This window comes from Temnothorax curvispinosus, unplaced genomic scaffold, assembly GCF_003070985.1.
Source record: "Temnothorax curvispinosus isolate PA1 unplaced genomic scaffold, ASM307098v1 QBEX01010053.1, whole genome shotgun sequence".
In the NCBI taxonomy this organism is placed as follows: domain Eukaryota; kingdom Metazoa; phylum Arthropoda; class Insecta; order Hymenoptera; family Formicidae; genus Temnothorax; species Temnothorax curvispinosus.
The window spans coordinates 475,596-491,279 of NW_020219833.1; the positions used below are offsets into that span (position 1 = coordinate 475,596).

Below are 15,684 nucleotides of genomic sequence, written 5' to 3' on the forward strand. Positions count from 1 at the left end.
TTGAAATAACGCCTTCGAGTAAGTGTATGTGTTGGCCCTCGAGAGTTCATGCTTTTACAGTAGACCTGACGAGGATAGTCAATCCGAACATTAGTAGTACCTGTATGACTTCCAGATTGCTCAGTTTCGAACTGCGCTTGAACTCGTGCTCGTGCGGCCTCGCGGAATTCAGGACGATCTGCTTCCGCGTCTCGTTGTTGATGTTGTTGGCGCGCGTCCTGGTTCGCTTCGTCCGTATCCGCCAGAAGGCGACGAATATGATGATGAGCAAGATGTTGAGCAGCACCGCGATCCCGATCCACATGAGATGGTCCCACGGGATGTTGAAGTGGCTGGATATGATGGGCGTGGAGAAGGCCGGGTTGCCGCAGTTCAGGCCGGTCATGTTCGGCGGGCAGATGCATCTGTACGTGCCGATCTCGTTGACGCAGGTGCCGCCGTTCGTGCACGGACTCGCGTCGCACTCGTTTATGTCGGTCTCGCAGCGGTCGCCCGCGAAGCCCTGGCACTTGCAGATCGGGCCGTTGTTGCCCTCCTCGCACACGCCCCCGTGGCTGCACGGGTTCGGGCTGCAGTACCTGCCAAACTCGCAACGTTTGCCGCTGAGACTCGGCCCGACGCACTCGCAGACGTAATCACCGCCCTCCGGAACGATTTTGCAACGGCCGCCGTAGAGGCAGGGCGAGGAGGCGCAAGGGTCCGTGTCGATTTCGCAAGCTAGACCGGCGAACCGGCTGTGACACTGGCACTCGTAGTTGTCGCTGCCCATGTCCTTGCAAGTGCCGCCGTTCTGGCACGGCTGCGAGCCGCAGACACCCGGCGGCACCAGGATAGTCGCCGTGTCGCAGCTGAACTCGACGTTGGCGAATCGCTTGAGAATCGCTACGCTGCTGGCGCCGCTCATGTGCAATGGCACGGACACTCGGGCGATTCTGACGTCGTCCATGCAGCCGACGAAGCCGCGTTGCACGTCCTCAAAGCCGATGATAGACGGATGCTGCCTCACCTCCGCGCCCAGATACAGATCGTCCGATTGCAAGTTCAGGATGTCATTGATACCGGGTGCGGAACCGTGAGCGATGTGTTTTCCATCTACGGTTAGCCGGGCACTGTTGCTCTCCCGCTCCAGCTGGATCTCGTGCCATTGTCCGTCGCTCACGTACACGCTGCTCACTCTGACCAGCCCCTCGCCGCTGCCCAGATCGAATTTGTACTGCATCACGCCGTTAACGATCTCCAGAATGTTGTAGTCCACCTTACCGGCCGCGTACATGAGGTTGCCGGTAGGCTGCATCGTCCTGATTCTCAAAGATAAGCTGAGACGATCCTCGATCGTTTGCCGTATTAGCGCCTTGTCGATCTTGTAGCGCGCGTAACTCTTGCCGCTGAAAGATATGGGATTTCGCGGAATGTAACACGACTCGTCATGGCATTTGGAAATATCTATGTCGCAGGTCTGACCGGCGTATCCCTCAGGGCACTGGCACGAGTATCCTTGAATGGAAGAGTCCGGCACGCAGACTTTGAACAGAGGACAGGGATCCCTGGCGCACTCGTTGACCACTACTTCGCAGTGACTGCCGGCATATCCCTCCTTGCAATTACACTCCATCTTGTGTTTGTGCCGCGGCGACACGAAGCTCATCACATCAGTGGACACAGGCGTGATTTGCGTAGGATCGAGAGTGATCTTGTCTTGACAGTCGCCGTAGAAGCAGTAACCTTTGTTGCACTTGAAGCGGACGATCTCTTCGACGACCAGCTTCGTCGACTCCTCCAACTCCTCCACGTGCTGGTTCAACGCTTCGCGTATGCTCTCCGACGCGTAGAAACCCGATGAACCCGCGGGATTCGCCGCCTTCTTCACGGCGAACAGAAGATCGAGATCGTTGTGCACCGCCTGGCGAATCGCCCGCGACTTGATCAGGTTCGCCTCATCGGTCGATGGTTGCACGCTGATAATGACGATGTCCTTGAGTCGGCAATTCATCGCGTTTCGAACGGTTCTGACGAAGCCCTTGCGATGGCTCAGCATGAAATCTTCCGGGCTGACCTCTCGAAATCTCACGATCACTGAATTTTCGAGCATCTTGTCGGTCACCAGATCGATGTTAACTTTTACGATCGAGCACGAGTGGAACTTGCCGTCCGTCACGCTAACGTTTATCCTATATTCGCCCACGTCGAGTCTAGGCAAAGCCACTAACGTGCCGTCGATCTTGTCTATCTGGAAGAGATCGGTGCTCGGGATCGGCGAGGATGGCACCAAACTGAAGAGAAGCGTGTCGTATTGATCCTGATCGGTCGCGTGGACTTTTCCGATAATGCCACCTGGATACTCGTCCATGTAAGAATTGATAATCACTTCGAGAGGCGTGATTACTGGTGGATACTGCGATTCCTCGATCACCTTGATTACAACCCACGCGTCCGAATACAATGGCGGACTGCCATTATCGAACACTCGGACATGCAACACGTACTTATCCTTCACTCGGTTGTTAAATTTCGTCGCCGTTCGCAAGGTGCCGTCCTGCTCCAGTCGAAACGCGTCGCCTTCGTTGCCGGAACGGAAATCAAAGGTGTACGGCTCGGCATTCGGCTCGATGTCCGCGTCGGTGACGACGAATTGCAAAACCGTATGGCCGAGTGGTTTGTCCTCCTGCACAACAGCCGTGTAATTTGGCATGGAAAACAACGGCGGATTGTCGTTCGCATCCAGGACCTCGATGTTTACCATCACGAAGCTCGAGAGCATCGGAATGCCGTTGTCACGCGCATGAACTTCCAATACGTAGCTCGCAATCTAAAAAATAAAGTGGAACGTTTAATAGAGTATTGCGTTTATGCTTATATCTGTAATGTATTGTATTCGACACTAACTTCTTCTCGGTCCAAAGGAGCGGCGACCATTATCTGTCCGGTTTTTCTGTCGATGGAGAACTGCTTCTGTCTGTCGCCACGTTCTATATAATACGACACGTTGCCATTCTCCTCGCTATCCAAATCATTCGCGTACACCTGAGACGTCAGTAAAATAAAATATTTTAGCAACCAAGTACCTACATATAGTTTCGCGTTACATAAAATTGACTTTCTATTAACAATTATTTACAATTTTGTGTATTATTTGTTGCATAGTACAAACAATTATATAGCATTACTTGCAAAGTTATTGTAATAATTAATAGACGAACTAAATCGAGAAGTTGAATTTAATTCCCGCATGTAAGAAATTTTATGTGGAAAAATATTATTCCACAGTAATATGAATCAAAAATAAATCCCAAGGATAATTGAATAATAAATCAATCAAGGATAATTGAATAGTAAAGAAGACCTGAGAGAAACTCACTTGCGTAACTTTCTCCCCATTTTTCGCATCTTCTCTCACGAAGGCTCTGTACGAAACTTCGCTGAAAATCGGCGCGTTGTCGTTGCTGTCGGTGACGGTGATATTGACAGTAGCGTGATTGCTTAGCGGCGGGATACCTCCGTCGACAGCTTGGATAGTGAGGAAGTAATCGCGAGCCCGTTCATAGTCCAGCTGTTCGGCGATGGTCAAGACGCCCGTCTTGGCGTCTATTTGGAACTTCTTGTGCTCATTACCACCGACGATCGAATAATATATATCAGCGTTCACCCCTGTATCCTTGGAGGTGGCGAGCACTCGTGCCACTTCGGTACCAACCGCGTAAATCTCAGGCACTTTCGCGAAGTAGAGCTTAGAAGCGAATTCTGGCGGATTGTCGTTGATGTCCTGCACGTTAACGATGAGAGAGGCGACCCCCATTAGCTGAGGGGTGCCCTGATCGAGTGCCTGAATAGTAACATTGTACATGGCCTTCGTTTCTCGGTCCAGTGGCTTGGCCAGCGTGACTATTCCACTGTCCGCCGCGATGAGAAAGTGACCGTCCGCCGAATCGATAAACTCATATCGGATCTTCCGATTGATACCGATATCGTTGTCCGTAGCGTGTACCTTCGTCACTAACGTGCCGATCTCCACATCCTCGGGCAAAGTACTGCTGTAAGTTGACATAGTGAATTTCGGTGCGTTGTCATTGAGATCGGAAACGAGAATCTCCAGCTGCGACGAACACTCCCAAGTTGGCTTATCCCGGTCCTGCACGTGGGCCGTCAAGGAATACTTAGCTTGAGTCTCTCGATCGAGTTGCCCAACGGTTTTCAGCACGCCCGTTTCCTTGTCTAACGAGAATTTGTCGTTATTGTCGCCAGTTAAGTAAAACCGTAGCTTGGCGTTCGGCTCGTCGTCATAGTCGGTGGCCAACACGGTCAAGACATAGGCGCCAGGATGCGAGCCCTCGGAAAGTATTTCTCTGTAACGGTATCTGAGGCAATACGGCGGATTATCGTTGACGTCCAAGACTTGCACCGTTACTTTCGTTTCAAAAACGTATTTTCCATCGGTACCAACGATCTGAAGCTCGTAACGATCAATGGTCTCTCTGTCCAAGGATTTTGCCACGTACACCTCGCCGGTAGATCTGATTTGAAATTGCGACCTAGGATCGCCGGATGTTATATAAAATTCTATCGGCGTATTGACATCTGTGTCTTTATCGACGGTGATCAATTTCACCACGACCGTTCCTGGTAAAGCGTCCTCGTTCACCGTAGCCTCGTAACGATCGTCGACGAACGCGGGCGAGTTATCGTTATAATCCTTTAACTTGACGTGCACCGACGTCCTCGCGAAGTGTTTCGGATTTCCATTGTCAGTGGCAACCACCTGAAAAAAAGGATTGTTGTATGTACGAGTGTCTAACATATTCTTTTAGAGATACATTCAGAATATTTAGCACATTGCATTTATTTTACCTGAAACTTATACTCTGGTTGTTTTTCCTTGTCGAGCTGTACCAACGTCGATATCCAACCGGTGTAGGCGTCCACCGTAAAAACGTTCGCTAATTCCCCTATGTCGGATCCGAAGGAGTAACGTACTTCACCGTTGCTACCAAGATCCTTATCGTGCGCAATGACTTTCAATATCGACGTCCCCTCCTCGATGTTCTCGGCCAAACTGATCGCGTACGGATTGCTCTCGAATTTCGGCGCGTGATCGTTCTCGTCCAGCACTTGAAGAGAGATCTCGGCGAGAGCTGTGAGCGGCGGGCTGGAATCTGTTTCAGCGAGAACCCCAATCAAATGACTGTCTTTCAACTCTCGATCCAACGGTCTCGCCAGAGTGATCTGGCCGTGAGAGTCGATCGTGAAGAGCGGATTATCCTCATCGCCGGACACTATGCGGTATGTCACAGTGCTATTTGTGACGGTCTTGAGTTTTGTGATCGGCGTCCCGACGGAAGAGTCCTCTCTTACAAAGAATTTATCTTCTTTTCGCTCAAATAGAGGCGGGATATCGTGGGAACCCATTATATAAATACTTAGCGGAACATCGGCGTGGTGCGTGGTCGTGCCTTTGTCCTCCGCGCGAATAAACAATTCGAACAGTTGGTTTTCTGAAAGTAAACAAATATTTATTTGTCATATGAAATCTTTAAGACGGATATCGCATTAATTTTAATCATAGCATAAAGGTAAAGTAAATATGTCTCTTACCCCACGGCACAGCGCTCTTCTGTAGATAGAGAGATCCCGTATCGGGATTTATACCGAACAAAGATCTAGCCGGCGACGTTTGCGGTTCGTAGATGGAATACACGATCTTGGCTGCCTCATCCTCGTCCGCGTCCTGCGCCCTGACTTTCAGGAAGGGCGTGTTCAAGGACAGATTGCCCTGGATAGTCGCTTTGTATTCCCTGATAAGGAACACCGGCGCGTTATCGTTCTCGTCGCCTACCTTAACGCGCACCATCACGAACCCGGATCTACCACCACCGTCCATCGCCATGACCGGTATCTCGTAGCGCTTCTGCTCCTCCCGATCGAGCTTCTTACGCGTCACTATCTCGCCGCTGAGCTTATTTATGTCAAACACCTCCTTCATCATCTCCGATATTATCGCGTACGTCACCGTGCCGTACTCGCCGAAGTCTTCGTCCACGGCCAGCACGCTGGTGACCAGTCTACCAGGTAACTGGTTCTCCAGGACGGTCACCTCGACCACCGGGTTCGGGAATTTCGGATTGTGCCTATTCGCGGGCAGAATCTCGATCTTGACGCGGGTGAAGCTGGTGTAGACGCCGTCGGTGACGGATACATTGAGCATGCTGAGTTTTTGCTCGCCAAAATTCTGCATGTTTATCAGCGAAATGATGCCGGTCGACTGGTCGATGTTATACGTCTGCTGTTCGTTTCCACCTACGATGGTGTACGTTAGCTTTTCGTCGACGTAGTCGGGATCGCTGGCCGACACCACCGTCACGAATTGACCACGCTCGGCGTGTTCCGACAGGGAACAGGTGTACGAGGGCTGCTCGAACTTGGGCGGATTGTCGTTCATATCGATCACGCTCACCCAGACGTGCGCCGTGCTCGACAGACTCGGCACGCCGCGGTCCATGGCGATCACGGTGAAATGATGGGACTCACGGCTCTCGTGATCCAGAGATCGCTTGAGAAATATCACCCCCTCGTCCGGATCGATGTGGAAGAGATCCGTGCTGTCCTCGGTGTCATTTTGAATAGCGTAACGAACTTGTTGATTGATGCCTGCGCAAAAATGAATATGGATATGACAAAGATATCAGCTTTTTCCAAATTTCATCCATATATGTATAGAAACCAGGGGAGAGATAATCCGATTTTCAGCGCGAAGCTTAGAAGTTTGATTTCACGCTTACCCGTGTCATTGTCTCTGGAGCTCACTCGTAGAACGGGGGTTCCGAATACCGCCGCCTCCGATACCGAGATATTGTAGGAGTCCTGGGTGAATTCGGGCGGGCAGTCGTTCACGTCCAGGACGAGGATGCTGACGAGCACCTCCGCGTAAACGCCTGACACGCTGTCGGTGGCGCGCACGGTCAGCTCATACTGCTTCTTTTGCTCATAATCCAGCTCATCCACCACATAGATTACACCTGATTTATACGAAGAAAAGATTGTAGACCCAAAGCACATACTACGCAGCGGAGTGTCTACGTATCCGTCAAAGGAGCGGTGATCTTTTTGAAAGCGAGTGCGTATGGGAAATTAATATATTCTGTTGATACTTAACTTTTATATTATCGCCATTTTGATTTCACAATTATTGGAATTTGGTGAATTTAGAATCACCTAAATTTACAATGTAAAATTATGTACAGGGTACAGGAGAAAAACGATCAAAGTCCACTTCTTGTCGAAATTGATCTGATAATGTTATCTTGTGGCATTTTTAAAAAACTTTCATAATTCTTATCTTCTATTTTTTGATCACGTTTTGATAAAAAAAAATTACAATTCACTGGAAATAAGGCCGAAAGGTGTTTTCCCGTGCTAGGGAAAAACGATTATAGTCCACACGCTTGTGAGAAAAAAACCAACATACAATATAAACACTAAGTAAATAATATGCATTTCAATACTTTTTCCAATAGCTTCCTAAGATATCTGATGTTTTGAAACTTAAAATTACGTTTTTCTCGAGATTTCTCCGGATAGACATTGATCGTTTTTCCCCTATATCCTTCACATAAATTTGCGATATTAATTCGACAGATCTGTAGACACTGGAAGACGTGAATAAATGCAGTCACGCGTGTAATCATGTTTACATAAAACGTCAGAGATTCCATGTATGATTTGCCAATGCCTGGTAATAATGCCTGCACCTCTCGAGAGATAAATGTCAAAATTTTACATCGCGACTGCATCACTCTGATGTATCGCGGTGTTCTTATTAAATTAATTCCGAAATAATCTAGAAAATGAAATAGATAATAATAGCGTATCTGCCTTACGTAAGGTGCAGGCACGACATGCGAGCAGGTTGAAGCTATTGAAATCTCGTGAAGAAAATGAAAATGGGTGGGCCGCACGTTCACATCACAGGCGAAATATTTATGATGTGTCTAGACTGGCCTCGGATCGTGGAACGATAGTGCGTGTAAGCGGCTATTGTGTTCCAAGCCGGTGTTTCGTGTGGTTCCATCGCGATTACAATTTAATGAGACCCGCCCAGATTACGATCGTGGAAAAACAGGGAGTGGGAACAAAATTAATTTTGTGGATGTGATGTACACGACCAAAGCGGTTTATATTTAGGAGAGGAGAAGGCTCTCTCGAAAGCAGATATTGTAATCTTTTTAATTGAAAGGCTCAGAAAACTTCATCTTCGTAAATGTTAGCCTGTCGCGAGAGCGTGCAACAAGCTTTTACGGCTTACGCTACAAGCTAGCAAACTATGTCAATAATTCGGAACGTTTATCTTTTATTGTTACTTTCATTGTAGCATGTATCGTGCGATTAATACGTTTAATTAAGTGTTACGGACAATATGCAATAAAATCAAAATTAGTTGGTGGAAATTAAAAGATGTGAAAAAATAAACATAAAACTAAACATGCCGTATGTAATTTGAGAAATATGAGAAATATATCTTACACAAATTTTGTAAAGGTGATTGATGCATTCATTTGTAGCAGTGAATATATATATATACACACACACACACACACACACACACACGCACGCACGCACGCGCGCGCGCGCGCGTGTGTGTGTGTATGTGTGTGTCTATTCACATATATATACATATAGTTTCTGTAATAATGATATAACCGAAAATAAAATAATTCTTCGTGAAAACAAAGCTCTGTATAAAAAAATTTTATTCTACATCTTTGTCTTAGTTTTTCATAAAGAATTCTTTTATTTTTGATTGCACCACTTCAGAAACACAATGTATATTACGTATGTTTTAAGAGAGAATAGATTGCACATGTCGGCGTGTTGTTATGGTAATTGCATAAGATAATTGAATAATTTGCATCGATCAAAATGTTAATTGGAAATTCAATCAAGCACTGCAGCAATTGATAGGCGTATATATATTCTGAATTGTTAATTACATTTTCTATTAAAAGTTTAAGATTAAATTTGCGATTTCATATTGAGAATAACATGACAGCAATCGATTGTTTAAATGTGAATCTAGAAATGACTGACTTCGTTCTTTAAACGTCTATATAAGATATCACCGGAGTAGAATTATAATAGATGTATAAAACATCTTTAAATTAAGAGCAAGTAAGAAATTCAAATCTGAAAGTTCTACATTGCATTCGATGCTATCGAATCAGTAATACAAGCCGCTCCCGATTTAATTATTGAATCTCAGATTTATCCAAATTCAATTTCGTTGTTCGCGCATTGTTTTAATCTATTCGATCCAACTGCAGTGATTTGCCTGTGATATTACATCGTGCATGAACATAGAGCGGTGTATGACATAGCGTAGCAACACAGCATAAGACCGATAGAACTAGAATTTTTTTTTATACTCACAAGGACCATTGTTACTGTCGGGGGCTGCGAAACAGGGAGATACAACAAGACTTTAATCTCTAGTTTCCAGACACAAGCAGTTGTAAGAAATACATATGGAACAAGTATCATGATCTGAGTACAATCTACTACGAAAAAGTAACCATAAATACGAAAAACTACTAAAAAATATATAATCGAAAAATATATTCGTTGGAAAGCCAAATAAAGATTAAATAAAGAAAAATAGAAAATAAAATAACGTAGAATCGGCGCTAACTAATTTAAATTTTAAAATGTCTGTAAAAATATCTAAAATTTTAATATTTCATGATTAAAATTATAACAGATTAAAAATATTATGTTTCATCGATTTGTCCATCTTCCCCTAATTTCACCAATATTGTTATGCGATTAGAACTTAGTAACCAACTACCATAATGCAGCAAAACTGACAAGTTTACTAAATATAGCCATACTAGCAATATATCATAAGAAACCCTTTTGTTTGAATAGTGTAAGTCCCATAGCCAAGTTACGAAATAAAAAGGGGAATTTTTTATTCGGGTTCATGTCTGACATATTCATTTCAATGTAACGTTTATATATTTTCACTTAAAAAAAGGCTCTGAATATGGAACATTTTCACCATTTTATTGACTAAAAAAAATCTTTAAATAGGTTTATGATATTTCTTGCTGCGCAACTAATAGGAAACAACATCGCCAATTCTTATATGCTTCTACTTTTTCACTGTATCATACAACTTTTACGTTACTATCTCATACGAAATTATTTACTGGTGTAGAGTTCTCATTTTTCATCTGATAGCGCATGCCCGAGAATTTATGTTGCGTATATTTTATTTTACTTACCCGTGTTGAAGTCCAGGGCAAACTCCTCAAAATCATTGCCCTTAGTAATGCTGTATATGAGTTTGCGATTCAGAGGTGACTCAGCTTGAATGGATAACGCCAGAGGTGAATGTACTTCTATACTCTCGAGCACGCTATCCGTGTAGAATTGCTTGTCAAATACTGGCATCGAGCGATCTATCACCTTCACGTTGACTGGCACCTCAATAGAACAAGGCGTTATTCCTGCAATCATATTTAGAAGTTCATTTAAAACGGGCTTAAGCGGAAAGCAGAGTTATTGACTTTAACAAACTCACCGCCGTCATACGCGGCGATCGTAAGCTGGTACTCGCGATTGTGACCTTCGAGATTCTGTTTTAACGATATTTCACCGGTTTTCCGGCACACCTTGAAAAGTTCCCCGTGACCCTTCTTCAATTCGTATCTCACCTCGCCGTTATCGCCGCTATCCATGTCTATCGCGTGAACCTGAATAATAAGAGCGAGACGTTTTAAAATTTATGTATACAAGATCGAAGTTAAAATTGAAAAGAAAAATCATATCATTCATGTATTATAAAAAGAAATCCCCTTTACCTTCGTAATGACGTCGCCTTTTTGAGCATCGACGGAGACGACAGCGTAGTAAGGTAAATTAACGAATATCGGACAATTGTCGTTTATGTCGAGTATAGTGACATTCACTATGACATGAGCCACCCTGGGCTTCTCCCGATCCGGCGGGTGGCTCTTCGCTTCGACGATCAATTCATAGTGATCGCACACCTCTCGATCGAATCGTATGCCATTGGTTCTGATCGCTCCGGAAGTTGGTCCGATTACAAACATGTCGGTGGGATTAAGAATGCTGAAGACAATGTGCTCGTTCAATAAACTACCGAGAACGTTCACTACAACTACGGTTGCAATCTTTGTGGAGTTCTCCAAGATGGCACCTTCGTAGACATTCTTTTGGAAGATCAAACCGGAGTTCTCCGATTTTTCTACCATCACGTTCACCTGCGCCACGCTCGAGTATTTGCCGTCTGACACTCGCACATGGAGAAGATAGTTCTTCTTCATACGTTCTGGATTATGGACCGTAATAATGCCGCTCTGAGCATCTATATCGAAGGTGTGAGCCTTATTCCCATCGATGATGTCATATCTAAATAATTATGAAACGCATTATCCATCAAGTAAGCTATATGTAGAAAGCAAATCGAGAATCTCAATAATGTAATTAACAAGAGATTTAAAGAACATCTTTTATGGATACGTGCATCCGTCATTTAGTAATTTTCAATAAAAATGATACGCAACGTAAACGAAATACAGTCATTATTATAAACTAAAGCATCTAATATTGAATACAAGATTCTAATAAGGGTCTTGACAGCTCGAAAGCTCACTAACGTTTCTGCAGCGTACGTACCTCAATGCCGCTCCTTCGGAGCTGTCAGGATCGACGGCGTTCACTCGAGTGACGGCGACGTTCTTATACGTCGGCAGCAGAAGCGTGACGTTGTAATCAGTCCTGGAGAACTTAGGCGGACAATCATTGACATCTGTCACGGCTATCATCACTTTGGCGGTGGTCTCGGACGAGAGCTTTGGCTTGCCTAAATCCGAGACCTTCACGTGAAACGAGAACATCGGTATGGTCTCGTGGTCCAGCAGCATGACCGTGCGTATGGCGCCGGTGCTGGAGTCTATGTGGAAGTACTTTCGCGGCAAATCTTCGACAATGTCGTAATTGAGCAGTGCGTTCAACTCGGAATCCGCGTCCTCAGCCTTGATGACCAGCGGCGCGCTCGTGTTGGTCAACACGAGGGAACCGATGCTGGCACCCTCGCTGATCTCGCCGCTGTACTGGGCCTGCAGGAAGCGCGGCGCGTTATCGTTCCGGTCGAGCACGTGAACGATAACATTGCACGTGGCGGACGCGCCGGCCATATTCGTCGCCAACACCGTTAGATTGTAGAACTTGGTCGTCTCGTAGTCCAGCTGATTCTTGATGACGATCACGCCGGTGCTCGGATTCACGAAGAACGTGTCGTCGCGATTGCCGCGCACGATCTCGAACTGCAACGACGACGTACTCCGCGCCTCCACGTGCTTCACGTACGTGCCCAGCTGCTGATTCTCGTATATCTCCGCGGACAGCTCCTTCTGGATGAAGCGTGGCGGGGCGTTGTCGGCCATCGTCACCATCACGTGCACCGGCACGGTGTTCGCCAGCGCGGGAGAGCCGTGATCGGTCGCCTTCACGAGTAGGATGTACTCGGAGGAAACGCCGAGGTCGAGCTCGCGGGCGACACGGATGAAACCGAGATCCGGATCGACGGTGAACACGTTGCCGACATTGCCGGACGTGATCGAGTAGGTGATCTTGGCGTTTTCGCCGCGATCCCGATCGATCGCGCACACCTGCACCACCGCCGTGCCGATCGGCGAGCTCTCGTATACCTTGCCCTGAATGATCTCACTGATAAACTCGGGCGCGTGATCGTTGTGATCGTGGACAGTGACGATCACGCGAGCGTAGTTGCGCTTGGCCGGCGTGCCCTGATCCTTGACCATCACCGTCAGCACGTGCTCCTCGATGGTCTCCCGGTCGAGCGGCTCGTTCAACGTGATCGAACCCAAGACCGAGTCCACGTGGAAAATCTCGAGCGATGCCTGAGTCTGCGCCGCGTGCAGGCTGTAGAAGACCTTCTTATCCTCGTCCTCGTCGGTCGCGTGCAGCTGCAGGATTCTCTCGCCCTTCTCGACATTCTCCGAGATGTCGACGCGATACGTGTTCTCGGTGAACTCCGGCCGGTGATCGTTGATGTCGATCACGGTAACGAGCAGCTGCGTCAGCGTCGTGTGTACGCCGTCGGTTACGCCGATTGTAAGATTGTAGAAGTTCTGGGTCTCCCAATCCAGCCTCTTGGCCAGCAGCACGTTACCGTTGTCGCGGCCGATGAAGAACTCGTCGCGCTTGTCGCCGTCTAAAACGTGTCGGCAGAATTTTCAGGGTGACTCTTGTGATTTCTAGCATTTAATCCCATCATAGATACGCGGAAGCGTAATGTTTAATCCTAGCTAGCCACACTTATTTTCAAGTCCTTAATTCGACACACTTCGTGAGACCGTTCGACTTTGTCGCGTTGTCATTTTCATGCTAATTAATATGTTTAATGTAAGATATGTTTATGGATAATATTAGATCAAGAAAATGAATTGAGTTTAAACTGAATTTATTATAAGAAAAAGATTGCAAGAAAATGGAGAAAGAGTGTTTTCAGAGAAAAAAATTCTCAAATAGTTTTGTAAATGCGATTTAAGAAAAAGTAATGTTTATTCGTTGTTAGCGGATACCTAATACTTAAGAAAAAAAACAGTATGCTATGATTCGTTCCAAAAAGTATATTAATTTAGTCATTTAAATTGTAGCAATTTTCACAAAGAAATAACGAGTCTAAATACAAATAGTATAAAATAACTTTTTACTTTTAGCATGACCTCACATCAAGTATACATTGTTATAAGTATTTGGATTTGTTAAAGAATTATTTTAAAAACTTATAATTTCTTTAAACACAAATAATGTGAAAAACTAGAAAACCGAAAAATGTGGCGAGCTAGGATTAAGAAAATATAGCAAAAATCAGATATCTTTTTAGAGATAAATATACATCCTTATCTTTGCGTTTTAGAAATTTTAAAATTAGAAGTTAGATTACTGAACGATCATATCTTTGGCACGAGAGTAATAAAGAACGCAATGTCTCTCACGGGAATTCTAGATCATCGTGAAAAATGTGTATCCTTTCTTACCTAAAATATCGTACCACAGAGAATCACCGTCTCGGTCGCTAGCTTGCACGAGGGCGACTAAAAAGCCCGCCTCGTCGCTCTCCGTGACTTCTACACTTTGATTGTTTGTCTTGAACACTGGAGGGTTCTCCGATTCCTTCGGCGCCTCCACAACTTGAACAGAAACTCGAGTCTGATGACTACGCTGGGGCTCACCGTGATCGGCCGCTCGTATCTGCAGAGGATATACAGCATGTGGAAACTCCCATTCAAATTGAGTTTACATTGTATAAGAATACCGGGTATGAATATGCCACATTATAAAGTCAGAATCTAAAATCCAACGTGATATGATGCAAACTTACTCAAATTTATTCTTGCCTCTACGCGCCAATTGTTACACAACTTAATATTATTTTATAGGAATAACGAACAATTATGTATCACTTTTACTCTGATTATTTTATTTCTATACTTAAAGATTTTTTTCACAAGGCAGGAACGCACCGCGATTGTAACAGTTTGCAAAATTTGCATTTTGTGAGTGTCAATAAATAATTATTTCACACTATGTATATAGTTATTCATCCCGTATATGATTTTCATTTTCGACGATTAGACTTTGAAATTTCGATTACACAACAAGAGATCGCCCATTTCATTTTCTAATAAAACAGTTATTTGTACACCACTAAAGTGGTTTTAATTAATGAAAAAAAAAAGATTACCATCATTTCGTATTCTTGTCCAGCCTCGAATCCACGATGGGAGTACACCATCCCCGTGGTGGGATGAATTTTAAACTTGCCCTTTCCCCGACCGCCTTTGATGCTATACTGGATTCTCCCGTTGTCACCGATATCTTGGTCATACGCAAGAACCTAAACGTAAATTCCGAAAGTTATCTCATTGCCATTATGTTACGACAAAACCATCGACCGTGACGGAAATTCATCCGGCACGAAAGAAACGTTAGTATTACTTTCAGTACAATCTATCATTGAGAGAATGCTGCGAACAAGAATTAACCCGAAGATAGTGATTAACGTCATTTATAGAGATGTGCGAATCAAGGATTTTTATGTTGAATCGAATCAAATCGAAGCGAATCGAATGATTTCGAGTCAAATAGTTGAAATATAATTTTTAATTAACAATAAAATAATTATTACATTAAATTTTAATAGATAATATCTATGTAAAAGAATATTTAAACGTGGAAAAATAATATTGATTATATAATATAAATTCTTTTTAAAACAAAAATTATATTTAAATATTTAATATAAAACTAATAAAATATATTTTATTTTATGTCGCAGATAGGTAACTGAAACAATTAGCCGAAAAATCATAGATAAATTATTAAAATACTCTAATTTCGTATCCAATAACATTATAATTACATATATAGAAATTAAAACAAAATAATATAGTAAATATAGTTTATTTTATTATCAATGCTCATAGCTTACTATGTTTTACGCATATGTTCAAACTTTTACTTACAATTTGATAGGCTCACTGGACATGTCAAAAATTAAAAATAAACTTTTTGGCTACTACTTATTAGGGGTATTCAAATAAGTTAAAGTTTAACGGTTTGACAGGTTATGTCGGGTTAAAGTCG

General features: G+C 44.3%; 1 protein-coding gene across 8 annotated transcripts in view; it reads right to left on the minus strand.

Moving 5' to 3' along the window:
* LOC112459665 (fat-like cadherin-related tumor suppressor homolog) overlaps window positions 1-15,684 on the minus strand; it is a 328,575-nt gene that overhangs the window by 5,025 nt on the left and 307,866 nt on the right. For 6 of the 8 annotated variants that reach the window (XM_025023889.1, XM_025023891.1, XM_025023893.1 and 3 more), the window contains 13 exons: window positions 14,783-14,935; window positions 14,076-14,289; window positions 11,686-13,246; window positions 10,848-11,418; window positions 10,568-10,739; window positions 10,269-10,493; window positions 9,415-9,438; window positions 6,771-7,007; window positions 5,587-6,639; window positions 4,843-5,486; window positions 3,356-4,753; window positions 2,884-3,021; window positions 101-2,806 (listed from right to left, as the gene is read on the minus strand). In XM_025023889.1, coding sequence (XP_024879657.1) covers window positions 101-2,806; window positions 2,884-3,021; window positions 3,356-4,753; window positions 4,843-5,486; window positions 5,587-6,639; window positions 6,771-7,007; window positions 9,415-9,438; window positions 10,269-10,493; window positions 10,568-10,739; window positions 10,848-11,418; window positions 11,686-13,246; window positions 14,076-14,289; window positions 14,783-14,935 — 9,096 coding nt within the window. The remainder of the gene's footprint in view (window positions 1-100; window positions 2,807-2,883; window positions 3,022-3,355; window positions 4,754-4,842; window positions 5,487-5,586; window positions 6,640-6,770; window positions 7,008-9,414; window positions 9,439-10,268; window positions 10,494-10,567; window positions 10,740-10,847; window positions 11,419-11,685; window positions 13,247-14,075; window positions 14,290-14,782; window positions 14,936-15,684) is intronic. The other 2 variants (XM_025023890.1, XM_025023888.1) reach the window with 1 other exon arrangement.